The following is a 14,589-nucleotide window of genomic DNA, read 5'->3' as shown; positions in this document are numbered from 1 at the left end:
AGAGATCGATCACTAATACTGGATGTTATTTGATGCAGATAAACATGGATTGCTGACCCATGGTGTTTGAAACACTACAATAAAAATGTATGTTTTTGACTATGTGAAGATATAATTTGAAATGTCCAAACATTCCTATTTCAATAAAAATCAAATGTGAGAATTATTTTCATTGCATTGTAGAAAATAATAGCTGAGTTTGTATTTGTCTTTGGGCTGTTGCTGTTTGCACAGGGTCACCATGGCGGATCCATGACAGACCCTCATCTTCATTTGGCACAAGTTTTACACCAGATGCCCTTCCTGACACAACTCCAGATCTACAACAAGAATTGGGCATGGGTGGGACTGAACTCAGGATATTCTTGCTGTGAGGCAAGAGTGCTAACCACTGTGTCACCATATTGCCAAATCAATTACCTAGTTAATTCTCAAAAATCACATAAAGGTGAAGCCAAACAAGTATATATGACACTGAATGCAGTATTTACCATCACATGTTGGTAGAGGGTGGCTCCACCAGTGGTTCTTTTCGCACACTAGTGGCTCTTCATGACTAAGCCTGTAGCCAGAATCACAGCCAAAGGACACTGTTGAGCCAATGGAGAAATCCTGCCCATAACGAATACCGTTAACTGGGATTCCAGGATCCAGACAGGAGTAGCTGTCCACCGTAACGCCTGAAAAGAAACAAAATGTGGAGAAATGACTGCATCATTTTAAATGCTTTCACTCTGAGAAACACCTGAACTTGCAGGTGTTTTGAAGTAGTAATCATTGACTTTGTACTTTGAAGTAGTAATCATTCAGTTTATACTTTGCAGCATAGGTTAATCTGTTTGGAAGGGTAAGTTAATCAAATCCCTGTTTAAAACTTACTTTCATATAATATTTTAAATCCGGCGTTTGATCGGCTGTTATCAGTAGTAAACAGCAGGTAAAGAAAGTTGCTGCTGCTGAATAGGAACTGGGGCACCTGTGTTCCATTAAAAGAACCAATCAGTGGGGATAGAAGGTTTGGCCCATCATGGATCTCCAGGAAGTCATAACCCAACTCTGTCTGAAACCTGTAAGACAAATTCACATTCTCTTTATTGTCCAGCAATAATTATTTCGTGTCAAATGTCACTCAGCAATCTTGAAAAATTGCTGAAATCCAAATTACATGAATTCTTTTTCAAGTACATACTGTATTTTTCAAGTCAGAGCCTGAAAATGACAAATCTTTAAGCACAGACTGCAACAAAAACAATATTAATCATCTCACAACAGTCAGTTTAGTGATTTTAAGAAAGAGTGAAAAACCTATTGCGCAACGTACAGCCCTGAGAAAAACTCTTAGGCATGCTTAATATGCCTAAAATTCAACAAATAATGAAAATGAAAGTGTCAAATATTTGCAAATAAGCAAAAATGCTTGAACATTTTTTTTGAAAGTCAATATAATTTCTTTGAGGTGAAAATGCTAATCTTAAGAAAGATAGGTTGAATTTAATTAGGTTTGTCCTCTCACTTTATTGTGAAGTAATTAGCTTTCAGGTCATTGTTTCGTCAAAGCTACAGTGTGTAGGATTGAGTGTCATGTAGTGGTGAGGCTGCAGACTGCATTATACCGTTGGCGATCATGAGTGTTTCCTTCCATGTTTCTCTTGTTTGATGAGGGGATTCATGCTCCCTTTGCCTTTTCTTGTGATAAGCAATATGTATGCTATTCCATTTCACAAAAATTAGGGTTTTCAAACATATTAGCCTGTACTTTTTCCTTCAGTCTTCTAACTGTGCTGCAAAAAGAAAGATCACATAAGCATGTCCCTTTTGGGCTACTGTATCAACATGACGGTGCAACATGGAGGTGTCCATGAGGGGCATAATTCACATGTAGACATGAATGGCTCATTATTGCATTGTGCCATTGTCACTAATGAAATGAATGAATGAAATTTCCATTTCTGATAATGAAAACTCACCCATCCTGCAGACTGTAGATTTAATAAAATGCAGTAAATGTTTAGCAAGTTCAAATTTGATTTCCTATTGACCCACTGATTTAAAATAAAGAAAAATATTATTTTAAGAAAACAATGACCTGAAAGGTAAGTAGGTCTTGCTACTTAATTTAAAACAACTATATACAGTATACATACAGTGAGGAAAATAAGTATTTGAACACCCTGCGATTTTGCAAGTTCTCCCACTTAGAAATCATGGAGGGGTCTGAAATTTTCATCTTAGGTGCATGTCCACTGTGAGAGGCATAATCTAAAAAAAAAAAAAAAAATCTGGAAATCACAATGTATGATTTTTAATAATTTATTTGTATGTTACTGCTGCAAATAAGTATTTGAACACCTGCGAAAATCAATGTTAATATTTGGTACAGTAGCCTTTGTTTGCAATTACAGAGGTCAAACGTTTCTTGTAGTTTTTCACCAGGTTTTCACACACTGCAGCAGGGATTTCTGCGGGATTTTAAACCATGACAGCATCATGTGTTACTAATGTAATCTTTGTGACTGTGGTCCCAGCTCTCTTCAGGTCATTGACCAGGTCCTCCTGTGTAGTTCTGAGCTTTCTCAGAATCATCATTACCCCACAAAGTGAGATCTTGCATGGAATCCCAGACCGAGGGAGATTGACAGTCATCTTGTGTTTCTTCCACTTTCTAATAAATAATCTTAACAGTTGTTGTCTTCTACTAAGCTGCTTGCCTGTTGTCCTGTAGTCCATCCCAGCCTTGTGCAGGTCTACAGTTTTGTCCCTGGTGTCCTTAGACACCTCTTTGGTCTTGGTTATGGTGGACACGGAGTGTGACTGATTGAGTGTGTGAACAGGTGTCTTTTATACAGGTAACAAGTTCAAACAGGTGCAGTTAATACAGGTAAAGAGTGCAGAATAAGGGGGCTTCTTAAAGAAAAATTAACAGGTCTGTGACAGCCAGAATTCTTGCTGGTTGGTAGGTGTTCAAATACTTATTTGCAGCAGTAACATACAAATAAATGATTAAAAAAATCATACATTGTGATTTCCGGATTTTTTTTTTTTTTTTTTAGATTATGTCTCTCACAGTGGACATGTACCTAAGATGAAAATTTCAGACCCCTCCATGATTTCTAAGTGGGAGAACTTGCAAAATCGCAGGATGTTCAAATACTTATTTTCCTCACTGTACATACATACATACATACATACCATGTGCCCTCTCTGCTATACCAGCACCGCAGAGAGGGCACCAGTGGACCTCAGTCTGCAGTTCATCTCCACCTTAAAGACACTAACCACACGTTTGAGGACAAGGAAGTTAAAATCTTAGCCAGAGAGAAGAAATGGTTTGAGAGAGGGGTGAAGGAGGCATTATATGTGAAACAGCTGAAACCCAGCCTTAACAGGGGAGGGGGTCTGAGACACACTTTGTCCCCTGTTTACAATGGGGTACTCAGGTCAAAGCAGTTTCAGTCTTTTGGTCATGGTAATGAGTCATTCACGTCATCAGGAGAGCCGTCAGGAGAGGCGTCAATCCCATTGTTAGGAGGGACAGCTACCTTGTCATTAGGAGGGTGCTAAATAGAGCACAATAGGTGCTAATTAAAGCAATTGTTTAGTCACTAGCCAATAGCAGTCTGCCTCTCGGTAGGAGGGGTCTGGTTAGGTTCAAAACTCCGGCTTTTGTGGCTTCTGTTTGTTCTTCTCTCCAAGAGTCAAGACAGAAGTCAGACTACCAGAGCAAGAATTTTAGCTGAGGAAGCCTCTGCGATTTGAAGCGAAACGTCCTCGCGTCAAGCAACCCAGTCCAGTCAAAGATTCAAGCTTCTCTACTCTCGTAAATCTTAGTTTTTCCAGTAAATTGATGGTGTCGGTAGTGAGACTCTCAGAATTCTGCCCATTCAGAGCACTGACAGTTCTGATAATATGCAGTCACAGAATTATGCCACCCACCTGTCAAATGTGATTTTGATTGATCTTCCAGGTTCTGATTCAATCACCCACTCACAGCTGAGGGAGTCTTTGTAGTAACCAGGCCAACCCGGAGACAAAATCACCCCATTAGGAGCTGAGTAATGCCCTCCGCATGGGGCTGGAACAGAAAAGAAAAGAGAGACTGAAACCTAACCTAAAAATGTGCATTAATTAGTATTCCCCAAATGAATTATGTTGGACAAATTAACCTATCATGAAATATTTAAGCAGATTTGTTCATTTATTTTGCATGAACTTAATTTATTTCGGTGTTAAAAACTGAAGTAATTTCTTTAAGTATTCTGTTTGTTAATACTGTGTGGGACACCTAGGCCATAACCTATACTATGAACCCTTGCAGTTCTGAGGACAAATCCTTTCCTAGTTGTCAAATTATGATCTGGACAACATTTGTTGTCCTGTTGGCATTTTTAGCATCATGTGATCAAACCTAAGAAAAAACAATTTTAGTGCCACTGACGGCAGTGCTCTAGGTTTGAGTGCCTGGTCGTGGTGTGACTGGGGAGCCCACTGTTCTGCTTGAGGGGTTTCCGGTTTAACACATCAGCAACAGATTTAATAGGGTGCAACCGGTTCCCTGCATAATCCTCAACACCTTAAACCAGGGAAGCACTTAATACTCTCAGTGCTGATTTACTGGCTTTACTTATTTATTTTGCCTTTGTGTTGGGATTCTAATGACGAAAATATGTCATCAGCTCCTTTACCATCAATAAAAACATCAACTCACTGATCTACTGTGGACCCTTTTATAATAATAATAATAATAATAATAATAATAATAAATTATTATTATTATTATTATTGAAGTCAAATTTCATTCTGTTCCATGCAGACTAACTGGCAATGAATTTCATTCATGAGAATAATGACAGGAGATCACATCCATCATCTGGGGTTTTATGCTGTGTTAATGGTGATAGCTTGGAAGCTTATATGTTCCAAGTTAATAATTTCTCCTTCATATTTACCTTCACATTTAGGGATGGGCCCACTCCACATGACCTTTCCTCTTTCCACCTGACAGGAGATGGTCTCAGTTCCTTGAGTTTTAATAAAGCCGTCCTCACACACCACAGAAATGGAGCTACCGAGCTGGAAGCTGTCTCCAAAACGGCGAGCATTGATGGGAATGCCTGGGTCTGGACACTCGTTGTGCCCAAATGCTGAGGAGGATTCAAAGACATGATGAGGAAGGTGTTGGTCTAAAACTCACAGACACACAGCAACGATAAATAGAGACACTTTTACACCCCTGACATTCATGGCTGGACTCGTGGTTATTATTTTGATGACTTTCAGAGATCCTAACCCTAACCCAGAGATCCTAACCTCAACCCTAACCCTAACACTCTGAAAATCACTATGTCATATTGTAGAACATGCATACAAAGCAATTTGGTAATATTTGGAATTTGCATGCTGCGAGAACTAAATGAATCAGCCTTTGCACTGAGATGACATTAGCTGTTCGAATTTAATTCAAACAATCATGTTTTGCAAAGAGATCCTTTAAAGTCTTAAATCATCAGCTTTCTACAAACTACTCCTTTTTTTACCATGTGACCAGCTGGTATTAATACATTTTGTCATTTCTGAAACAACCCCTTGTTCAGTTGAAATCTAATGGTTGTGAGAAACTAATAACCAGCTCTCCCAAATATTTATCTAATTTCATTCTACAATCATAAATATTTCTCCTTTCATAGAGACTGACATACTGCTATAAGTGATATTGAATCCTCTTCCAGACATCGAGTGATCAGCTTGAAACTCCAGCCTCAATGTGTTGGTGTTGGATGTCAGATGGGAAGGACTCTCTGCTCCAGAGAACCTTCCAATGACAAGTGCTTCGTTTGTCTCTCCATCTTTCACAGTTAGGGAATCATAGGGTGCCTCTAGGTCAAAGTCATTAAATGCCAAGTGGATTCTGGAGCCTGGATCTGATTGGATGAGCCACACGCAATTCATGTTGTTGCCATAGCCTTCTGGGTAATCTGGAGAGAGGACAGTTCCCGAGGGAGCTGTGAAGTTGGACATACAGGGGACTGTGGGTTGAGATTAAAAACAGTAAAGAAAGAGAGAGAAGGGATATGAAAAGAAAATTTCTGTTAAATATTCATTTCGATAGCATCACCATCTCCTTCAAGCCACAATAATGTCTGCAGCATCATGGTGACGGGTAAGGCTGTATACCACCAACGCCAGCACAGAGGGCATGTAATCTTTTTTTAATTTATTCATGATTTTACTTTCTGTAGCCCTAAAAATCATCCAGAAATGTTAGCAAAGGCAGAGCAAATTATGGAACTGGCATCAGGTTCACTGTGTTATTTTGCCCCTCCATGTTTCCACATACTTCAACAAGTAATTACACAGAAGTTTAGAAAACTTTTTTTTTTGCCCTAATCAGGAAAATATCTGCAATGTTGCATCCATGAGGGCTGCAACTAATGGTTATTTTCACAACTGATTCACTTGGGAAATAAGTGACCGATTAATTGATTAGTTGGTAGGTCCATAAAATGTCAAACAAAGATGAAAAATGTCAATTAGTGTTTTCCACAGTCCAAGAATATATTCAATTTTATTACGAGACAGGAGTAAAGAAAGCAACCAAATAAATCAGAAAGTATTCACATTTACGAAGAACTTGTTTTTAAGAAAAAAAAATCACTTAAAATGATCTACTGAATCAACAGCTATTTTAATAATTCTGCAGTGTTGCTCTAGTTCTCACATGATCTTGTTTTGTTAAAGCACAATTTCTTCATAATTAAACTGATAAATTACTCAAACTGGCAGCTCCAAAACAACACAGAATGCGACTAAAGGACTGTAAAATGGTTTATAGTGATATGATGCTCAATAAAAATCATAAAAGTGACGTGTAGTCAGGTGAGGCTGGTAAAGCTGTGCCTCACCTGTCATCATGGAAAGAAAAAATGTAAAATGAAAAAATAAATTAAATGGTTATATTTGTCCAGTGATTTGTACCATAAAGTTATTTTCCTTTTAACTTCACCAGTTTTAGATTATTTTTTATTCAAAATCACTGAATTTTCACATTTGCCATTCAAATATTGAGTTGAGATGTGAGGTGATGCAGCAGCCAGCCGTGCCTAACCATGGATTGCGCAATCACTGGCCTAACAGCTGGAATGCTGAGACTCTGTCTCACTGTTTCTCTGTATGTTGCTATTAAAATGGCCAAACACTTTGGTTATATGGACTTAAATTCCATAATGTACAGTGCTTTTTGTCATTAGCTGTATGTGTGTGTAATGTGTTTCGAGTGCTGAGCGATCATAAAACGGCTGCAAAAAGGCACCAGGTGAGGCACGCAGTTCTCCTGCCTCATGGTAGGGGCCACTAATGATCGCAGGGATTCTTCTTGCAGCAAATCCTCAGCTGCAGAATAAGTGACAGCAAGCTAAAATTTACAGTTAGCAAGTTAAGAACCATGGTCCATTTATTTTACTTTCAGAATGGAGGATTACATATCCAAACTGAAACAATTTTCTAAACTGCGGGACAGAAGACCTGCTCTTTTCAAACGGAATGGGACACAGGTAAAGGCTGCATGTGTGGACGTCCAGCAAGACAACACCTTTCTGTTGCATTCTTTTTTCAACTTGTGACTGTCTGGACTCAGATGGGATATTGTGACCTAAAGAATTTTCTCATCAAACATGAGCAGTCTGTTGGGAAAGTGTAGGAACATGGACCCACAACAGGGGGCGCAAATGAACGGACAATGGAGAAAGTCAAATCACAAAGTTTTACTGTTGTGAACTCACACAACAAACACAACAGATTACAAATACAGCAGTAACCGAATTCCAAAGGTGTCGTGTGGGCAGGCTCGACGATAGGAGATGTCTGTCCGAGTCGAACCGGAACCACCCGATTTCCTCTGCCACCGAACCCCGGGGATACTGGAGCCGCCAAGTCCCGAACCCCCAGGTGGCCACTGCCTCCGCTCGTCGGATCCGGTACTGCTGGCAAGGAACAGAAACAGTCAGGTGTGGGTGCGGCTGCACCCAGCAACACACAGGGTGGAAACACCACCTCCACCTCTTGTCAGAAAAATACAGGTGAGTGCAGGAATGTGAGTACTTATCCAAAATACAGTCTCCTGCTGTCTTTTCTCTTTCTGTGTAAAGGCAAAAAGTATTTAATGGTCAACAGATGATCTGTTTGGCTGGATACGTTACCTCCTTGGTAGAGCGATATCTCGGCAATGAGGTGGAGATGCCGTCCTGCTGATATACCTCCCTGTTGATTGATATCAGCTGTCTCGTCTCAGGTGATGGGTGACAGCTGTCACCCTGGCTGCTCCTGTGAGGCGGCAGCGCCCTCTGGTGCCTGGAGCCCGCACTCCAGACAGGGCGCCCTCTGGTGGTGGTGGGCCAGCAGTACCTCCTCTTCAGCGGCCCACACAACACAGTCGACCATTCACATTCAAAGCCAGAAAGGACAATTTCTTCCCTGGCAGTGATCTCCAATGAGACAGAGACTTTTAAAACTGAAGGAAGATAAGGTACACTTACAAACAAGTCATTGATGCTTTTGTTCAGAAGGAGCAGCCCATGTAGACTTCATTTATAAGTCAAAGTAAGACCATAGTAACTTTTTTTTTTTTAATTAGATGTGCTTTTTTGTGTGCTACAGTTTGTATGTGTAAAGAATGGTGATATGAGATTTTACACATAACCTCTTAACTGCTATCAATCAAACAGTGAATAAGCAACTCTGTGGGGTTCATATGTTTGTAAATCTGGTTGTGATGAAGTCAGTGCCTCATTAGCCATCAACCTCACTGCACGTCACTGAAAGATTCAGCTTTCACTAATCCTTAGAAATCATAACATGGACATTACATCAGTATTTAGATACCTGGTAGCCATTAAGTGGCAATTTAATAAAAATGAAGATGACAAATGAGCCTACTGATCATATTAGGCTCCAGTGTTGGGAGTTACTAAAGATGAAAGGACCACAGGGAACCACACTGGTGGATAAATGATAGCTTCTTGGCTTAATATAATTTTGTTAAATAATACAAAAGTATACCCTGCTAGCAAAAGTAGAAGAATGCAACGTCTTGTCTACATTTATCACCATTCACCAGCACCCTTTAACATAGGAACAGAAACAGACTGTCATGCCATCCTGTTTTATGAAATCTTACCGTCAGGTCCGAGCTACCCTGGGATTGTGTTTTTTAAAACAATATTTTGTAACAGAACATTGTCAATATATTAATTGGCTTCCACTGCATATATTACAATGCAAATTTACAATTATTCTTGAAAAACAGTTTCTAAATGTCCCCTAAATGTCTCCCAACATTTAGGGGATCAAACACTCATGCAGTAGCATTACACCCTACTAAGACATTTTGCTAATGCACGAACTGCATATTATTAATTTTCATCAATAGTTTGATAAAAGTAAACAGTCAATTTCTACGAGCACCTTATTGTGTGCTTTATGTGCAGGACAGACAGACAAATTCTAAAATATAAACCTGGTATGACTACGTAATGTTTGAGGAGCACATAAAATACTATATCTGGGGGTCCAAACACAGTAAGATGAGGTTTAAGAAAACCTCTTGATACTTACATAACATATAGGGATATTTGCCGACCACTGATTGTTGTCTTGACAAGAGACTGTTTTCTCTCCGATCAGCTCAAGCCAAACTGGCACTCAAATCTGAGGATTCCTCCATTTGAAAGCTGTCGCCTTCTCTTATACCATAGAGAGGAGTTCCAGGATCACCACAGCTCTCTTTGTCTATTTCTGTAAGAAAGTTTTAAAAAGAGCTATAATCACTGCACAGTTAAAACTACAAGAAAACCTGGATTACATTACTACAGTAGGCAAATTCTGTCATCTGAAAGACTGGATTACCTGTGCAAAAAACTGAGGAAGCAAGAAAACATCAAACTGTATTTAAAAGTTTAGCAAACATGGCAGCTCAGGGCAAGCTTGTTTGGAGGCCTGTGGCCATAAAAATGTAAATTCAGAGATTTTTATTGGTCAGTGTGAAAGTTTAAATACCTATTGTCACACTGTAAAGTTATGGGAGGGAGCCGTTAATGGTAGACGTAGAAGGAAAAGTAGAAAAGCATGAGCTTGAACATGGATTCACTACTTGCTTACAAAACAAAGGTTTACCAGTTCAAGACCACTCTTGCCCACTCTTCATGTTATGAAGAGTTGCATCAAGAAGGGCATTCAACATCAAACTTTTGCCATATCAACATGTGTGTCCAATTTGGATCTGTTGTGGTAACTCAGAGAAAAAAGTGAGAAGCCAAAAGAACAAACGTTAAAAGAAGAAAAAAAAAATCTATCTTCTCACACACTGTCTGAATCAAAAAGGGAGACAAGTGATTAGCAAGATTAAGATGAATAAAATTCATAACAACCTGTGCCTTTGACATCAAAATGTTAGTTAGACTGAACAGTTTTTATCTCATCTTATAAAGTACTACTGGTGATGGTATCACTAATGAAATTCATTCAAGACTTTGCCTGTCAGGTCCCTCTCAAACGTTAGCTGAAACAGATGATCCTTATACGTGTTATGTCTCTTCTACCTGCTGATTCTTCATGCAAGCACATCCATGCTCACATATAACCAGAAAACCTTTCAGCTGCACACATCTTTTGAATATACACAGTGTTGTTCATGTTGAAGTAAATGTTTTTAGATTAGATTAGAATAGACAGAACTTTATTGATCCTTTGGGAAGACTCCCTCAGGGAAATTGAGGATCCAGCAACATTGTATAGCAGCACGCAGGGTAAGAACCGCAACAAAAGTATCAAAATTGAAATAAAATAATAAATAAATAAATAAAAAGTTTGCAAATATAGATATAAATGTACAAACATAAATACCAGGCATAGTGATAAATACTAGTTTACTGGCTACCACTGTTCCTCTCCCATCCTCTGTCTTCCTGTTACTTCTCGTCCCCCTGAGTGAGGAGTTGTACAGTCTGATGGCCTGAGGGACAAAGGTGTTTTTCAGTCTGTTGGTCCTGCACTTGGGAAGGAGCAGTCTGTGGCTGAAGAGGCTCCTCTGGTTGCTGATGACGATGTGCAAAGGGTGACTGGCATCATCCATAATGTCCAGCAGTTTGTCCAGTGTTCTCTTCTCTGCCACTGTCACCAGAGAGTCCAGCTACATGCCAACCACAGAGCCAGTCCCTCTGATCAGTTTGTCCAGCCTTCTTGGATGTGCTGCGCCCCCCCCCCCCCCCCAGCATACCAGAGTGTAAACGAGGACACTGGCTACTATGGACTGGTAGAACATCCACAGGAGTTCCCTGCAGATGTTAAATGTCTGCAACCTCCTCAGAAAGTGTAGCCTGCTGTGTCCCTTCCTGTACAGGTGGTTGGTGTGGGTTGTCCAGTCCAGTTTGCTGTCCAGCCACAGCCAGAGGTACTTATAGGAATCAACAGCCTCCACCTCAGCTCCCTCGATCAGAACTGGTCACAGACAGTCTGGACTTCCCAAAGTCAATGACCAGCTCCTCTGTCTTCAAGGTGTTGAGCTGTAGCTGGTTTGTGTGGCACCAGGCAGCAAAGTCCTTCACTAGGATTCTGTGCTCGTCCTCTCTCCCTGATGCATCCCACAATGGCTGTGTCATCTGTGATCTTCTGGATGTGACACAGCTCAGAGTTGTAGCCGAAGTCAGAGGTGTACAGAGTGAAGAGAAGAGAGGTCAGCACTGCGCCCCGGGGATGCTCCTGTACTGCTGATCACAGTGTCAGATGTGGTATTTTGGCGTAAAAATTTCAAAAAAACCTTTTCATGTTGTTATTATGGGGCATTGTGTGTCGAATTTTGAGGAAAATAATAATTTCATACATTCTGTAATAAGGCTGTAACAACAACTGTGGAAAAAGTGAAGCGCTGTGAATATTTTTCAGATGCACTGTATATGATATATGCCCTGAGGCCCATTGGCACCAGTGCTTGTCTCTGGATTCTGCAGCGAGATTCACATGAGAGTCTACGACTCTCTGAATGAGGTGCCAATCGGACACAGGTTATTTCCCCCAGCCAAGGCTAGTAGCTTTTTACAGGGCATATATAGGATTTAATTAATTAATTTAATTAGCTTATAATGCGCCAAATCACAGCAAAAGCCGTCTCAAGGCGCCTTACATAAACAAGTCATCATAAAATTGAATAAATAATTAAAAATGAATAAAAATTCAAATACATGAATAAAACAGAAGTAAAAGAATAAAACAAATAAAATAAAACTATCCATAAGAAAGAGAATAAAAATAGGTTTTGAGTCTTGACTTAAAAATGTCCACAGACTCAGACTGCCTCACGGTTGCAGGAAGACTGTTCCACAGGGTGGGTGCACGATACGAAAAGGCTCTTTGACCTGCTGACTTCTTCTTCACCCTGGGAACACAGAAGTGCCGCATCCTGCGACCGCAAAGCCCGGGCCGCAAATCTAGGATTTACTTCCTAGATTGGGTAGCCCAGCTCCTTATCTACTGAGCTGCCTGCTGGACTATGACTAATAAAGAGGACAAGATCTAACCCTTTATGCCCAGTACCCAACTTTATGCTCACATTATGCCCACCCTAGATAGTACAAAGGACTAGATGTTGACGATCATCATACGGCTCTTAAGAATCTACAGCTTTGACACCATTGCGTTGATGTCCTTTGGTGGTTTTAAGGGTCCACAAACTCTCAACTGTCATCTTTTCTTCCTATATCTTCTGACAAAAGCCTGTGATATATTTTAAAAAGAAATATAATGCTGACAGGCTTAAGGATCTTGATTTGCTGTGTCAAGCAGATTTCTTGAATACCCCGTCTTCATTCTTGCAGCCTAAAGCGAGTTGGTATCTCCTTCTTGCCTCCCTCTCCTGAATTTAAAAGTATTCAACACACATGCTGCAGTATATCCACATTCAAACTGAGCAGAAGGTTGAATGCATCCTTCTTTGATTATCCATAAAAATGCACAAATATCTCACGATAATTCTCTTTAAAATTTCAGGTATGCTGTTTCTGAAAATATAACCTCCATTTTGCTTGCCTCCCGCTCCTTTGCCCCCTCCTCTCCTCCTGTATTTTCGATTTTATTTACAGGAGTGGCCCATGGCAGGAGGCAGAGGTGTGTGTTGCACTGCTGCTATGTGTGTGTAGCGCGTGTCTCTGTGCATGCTTGTGATGTATTGCATTAATTTCCATCATGACATCGTCTTTATGAGACTCACAGACTCAACCAATCACAACCTGCCTGACACACAAGCACACACACACATGCACAAACACCTACACCTTTGCTGAAAATGGAGAACAAATTGCTTTGGAGAAAAAATGGGCATGCTGTCGGAACATTCCTATACTAAGTTTCTCTCACACTCGCACATAAATCCTATACATGCATGTACTACACATACACACAGAAACACACAACCACATATCAAATGGGCACTGGACATTTTTCACCACTATCATCAGTTACATATAGTTGAAGGGAATGTTGTGCCTTGACAGAGACATGTGCTGTGACCACTGCTGTATTTCAATTTCAATTTATTTCAATTTATTTTCATTTATATAGCACCAAATCACAACAAAGTTGCCTCAAGGTGCTTCACACAAGTAAGGTCTAACCTTACCAACCCCCAGAGCAAGTACACAGGACACAGTGGTAGTAAAAAACAAAACAAAATAAAAACTCCCTCTGATGATTTGAGGAAGAAACCTCTAGCAGACCAGACTCAAAGGGGTGACCCTGTGCTTGGGCCATGCTACCGACACAATTTACAAAACAATTCACAAAACTCTATCTCTAGTCATTGCCATCAACATGGTTGTGCAATGACCAGCTAGTTTTTATTTCTTTGTTTGTTTGTCTGTTTGCTCACAGGACAATGTGTTAACTAATGAACTGAATTGAATGAAAGTTGGTGGAGGGGTGTAACAAAGGAAAATGTTGATGCAAATCCAATTCAATGGTCAGTTCTTGGCTTGGATTCTTATTCCTATGATCCTGAACACAGGATCAAAGCAATCATGATAAGTAATCAAGATTAAAGGTACAGCATTAGATCAAAGTAAGCATTAAGGAAGCCATGATTGTCTAGCAATAGGTGTACACTAGACTCGATCTAACTTATGGTTCAGGTCTGGGGATAAAACATGTTTATGACAGGGATTGGTATTTTGTTTGAGGGTGAACATAAATGTTGATGTATTATGTGATTTTGATACATGTATGAGGTCTATTAAATGCCTTTCCAGTTTTATATACACTTTTCCCTGTGCTAGTTTCACCAACAGAAATGCCAGCTGCATTATATTTGCACTTTAAACGTATCATACAATAATCTATGTAACTGAAGCTGTCACGGTAGAAGAATTGGGTGAAAAATCTATTCTGTCCAGTCAAGTGGGTTTAGTCTGTGTGGAAGAAATGAGAAATTGAGCCTGTCCCATTAGTTTACAGTGGTCTAAAACAGTGACCTCAAGAAAGTGGCTCAAATTGACTTGTTCACACTGTGGACATCAGTGCAGATGGTCTGTCGAATGAAAATTATCTCATTTA

The 14,589-nt window shown here is 40.0% G+C and overlaps 1 protein-coding gene across 1 annotated transcript in view; it reads right to left on the bottom strand.

Annotated features, from left to right (window-relative positions):
• Positions 1 to 14,589, bottom strand: part of LOC117502203 (CUB and sushi domain-containing protein 3-like) — a 1,088,443-nt gene that overhangs the window by 228,072 nt on the left and 845,782 nt on the right. The window contains 8 exon segments of the mRNA XM_034161241.1: positions 492 to 680; positions 880 to 1,067; positions 3,934 to 4,072; positions 4,947 to 5,141; positions 5,697 to 6,023; positions 9,603 to 9,680; positions 9,683 to 9,718; positions 9,721 to 9,786. Coding sequence (XP_034017132.1) covers positions 492 to 680; positions 880 to 1,067; positions 3,934 to 4,072; positions 4,947 to 5,141; positions 5,697 to 6,023; positions 9,603 to 9,680; positions 9,683 to 9,718; positions 9,721 to 9,786 — 1,218 coding nt within the window.

This window comes from Thalassophryne amazonica, chromosome 20 (assembly GCF_902500255.1).
Source record: "Thalassophryne amazonica chromosome 20, fThaAma1.1, whole genome shotgun sequence".
Taxonomy (NCBI): domain Eukaryota; kingdom Metazoa; phylum Chordata; class Actinopteri; order Batrachoidiformes; family Batrachoididae; genus Thalassophryne; species Thalassophryne amazonica.
Note: the sequence above shows the minus strand (reverse complement) of the source record. Positions and strands in the feature narration are given on the sequence as shown.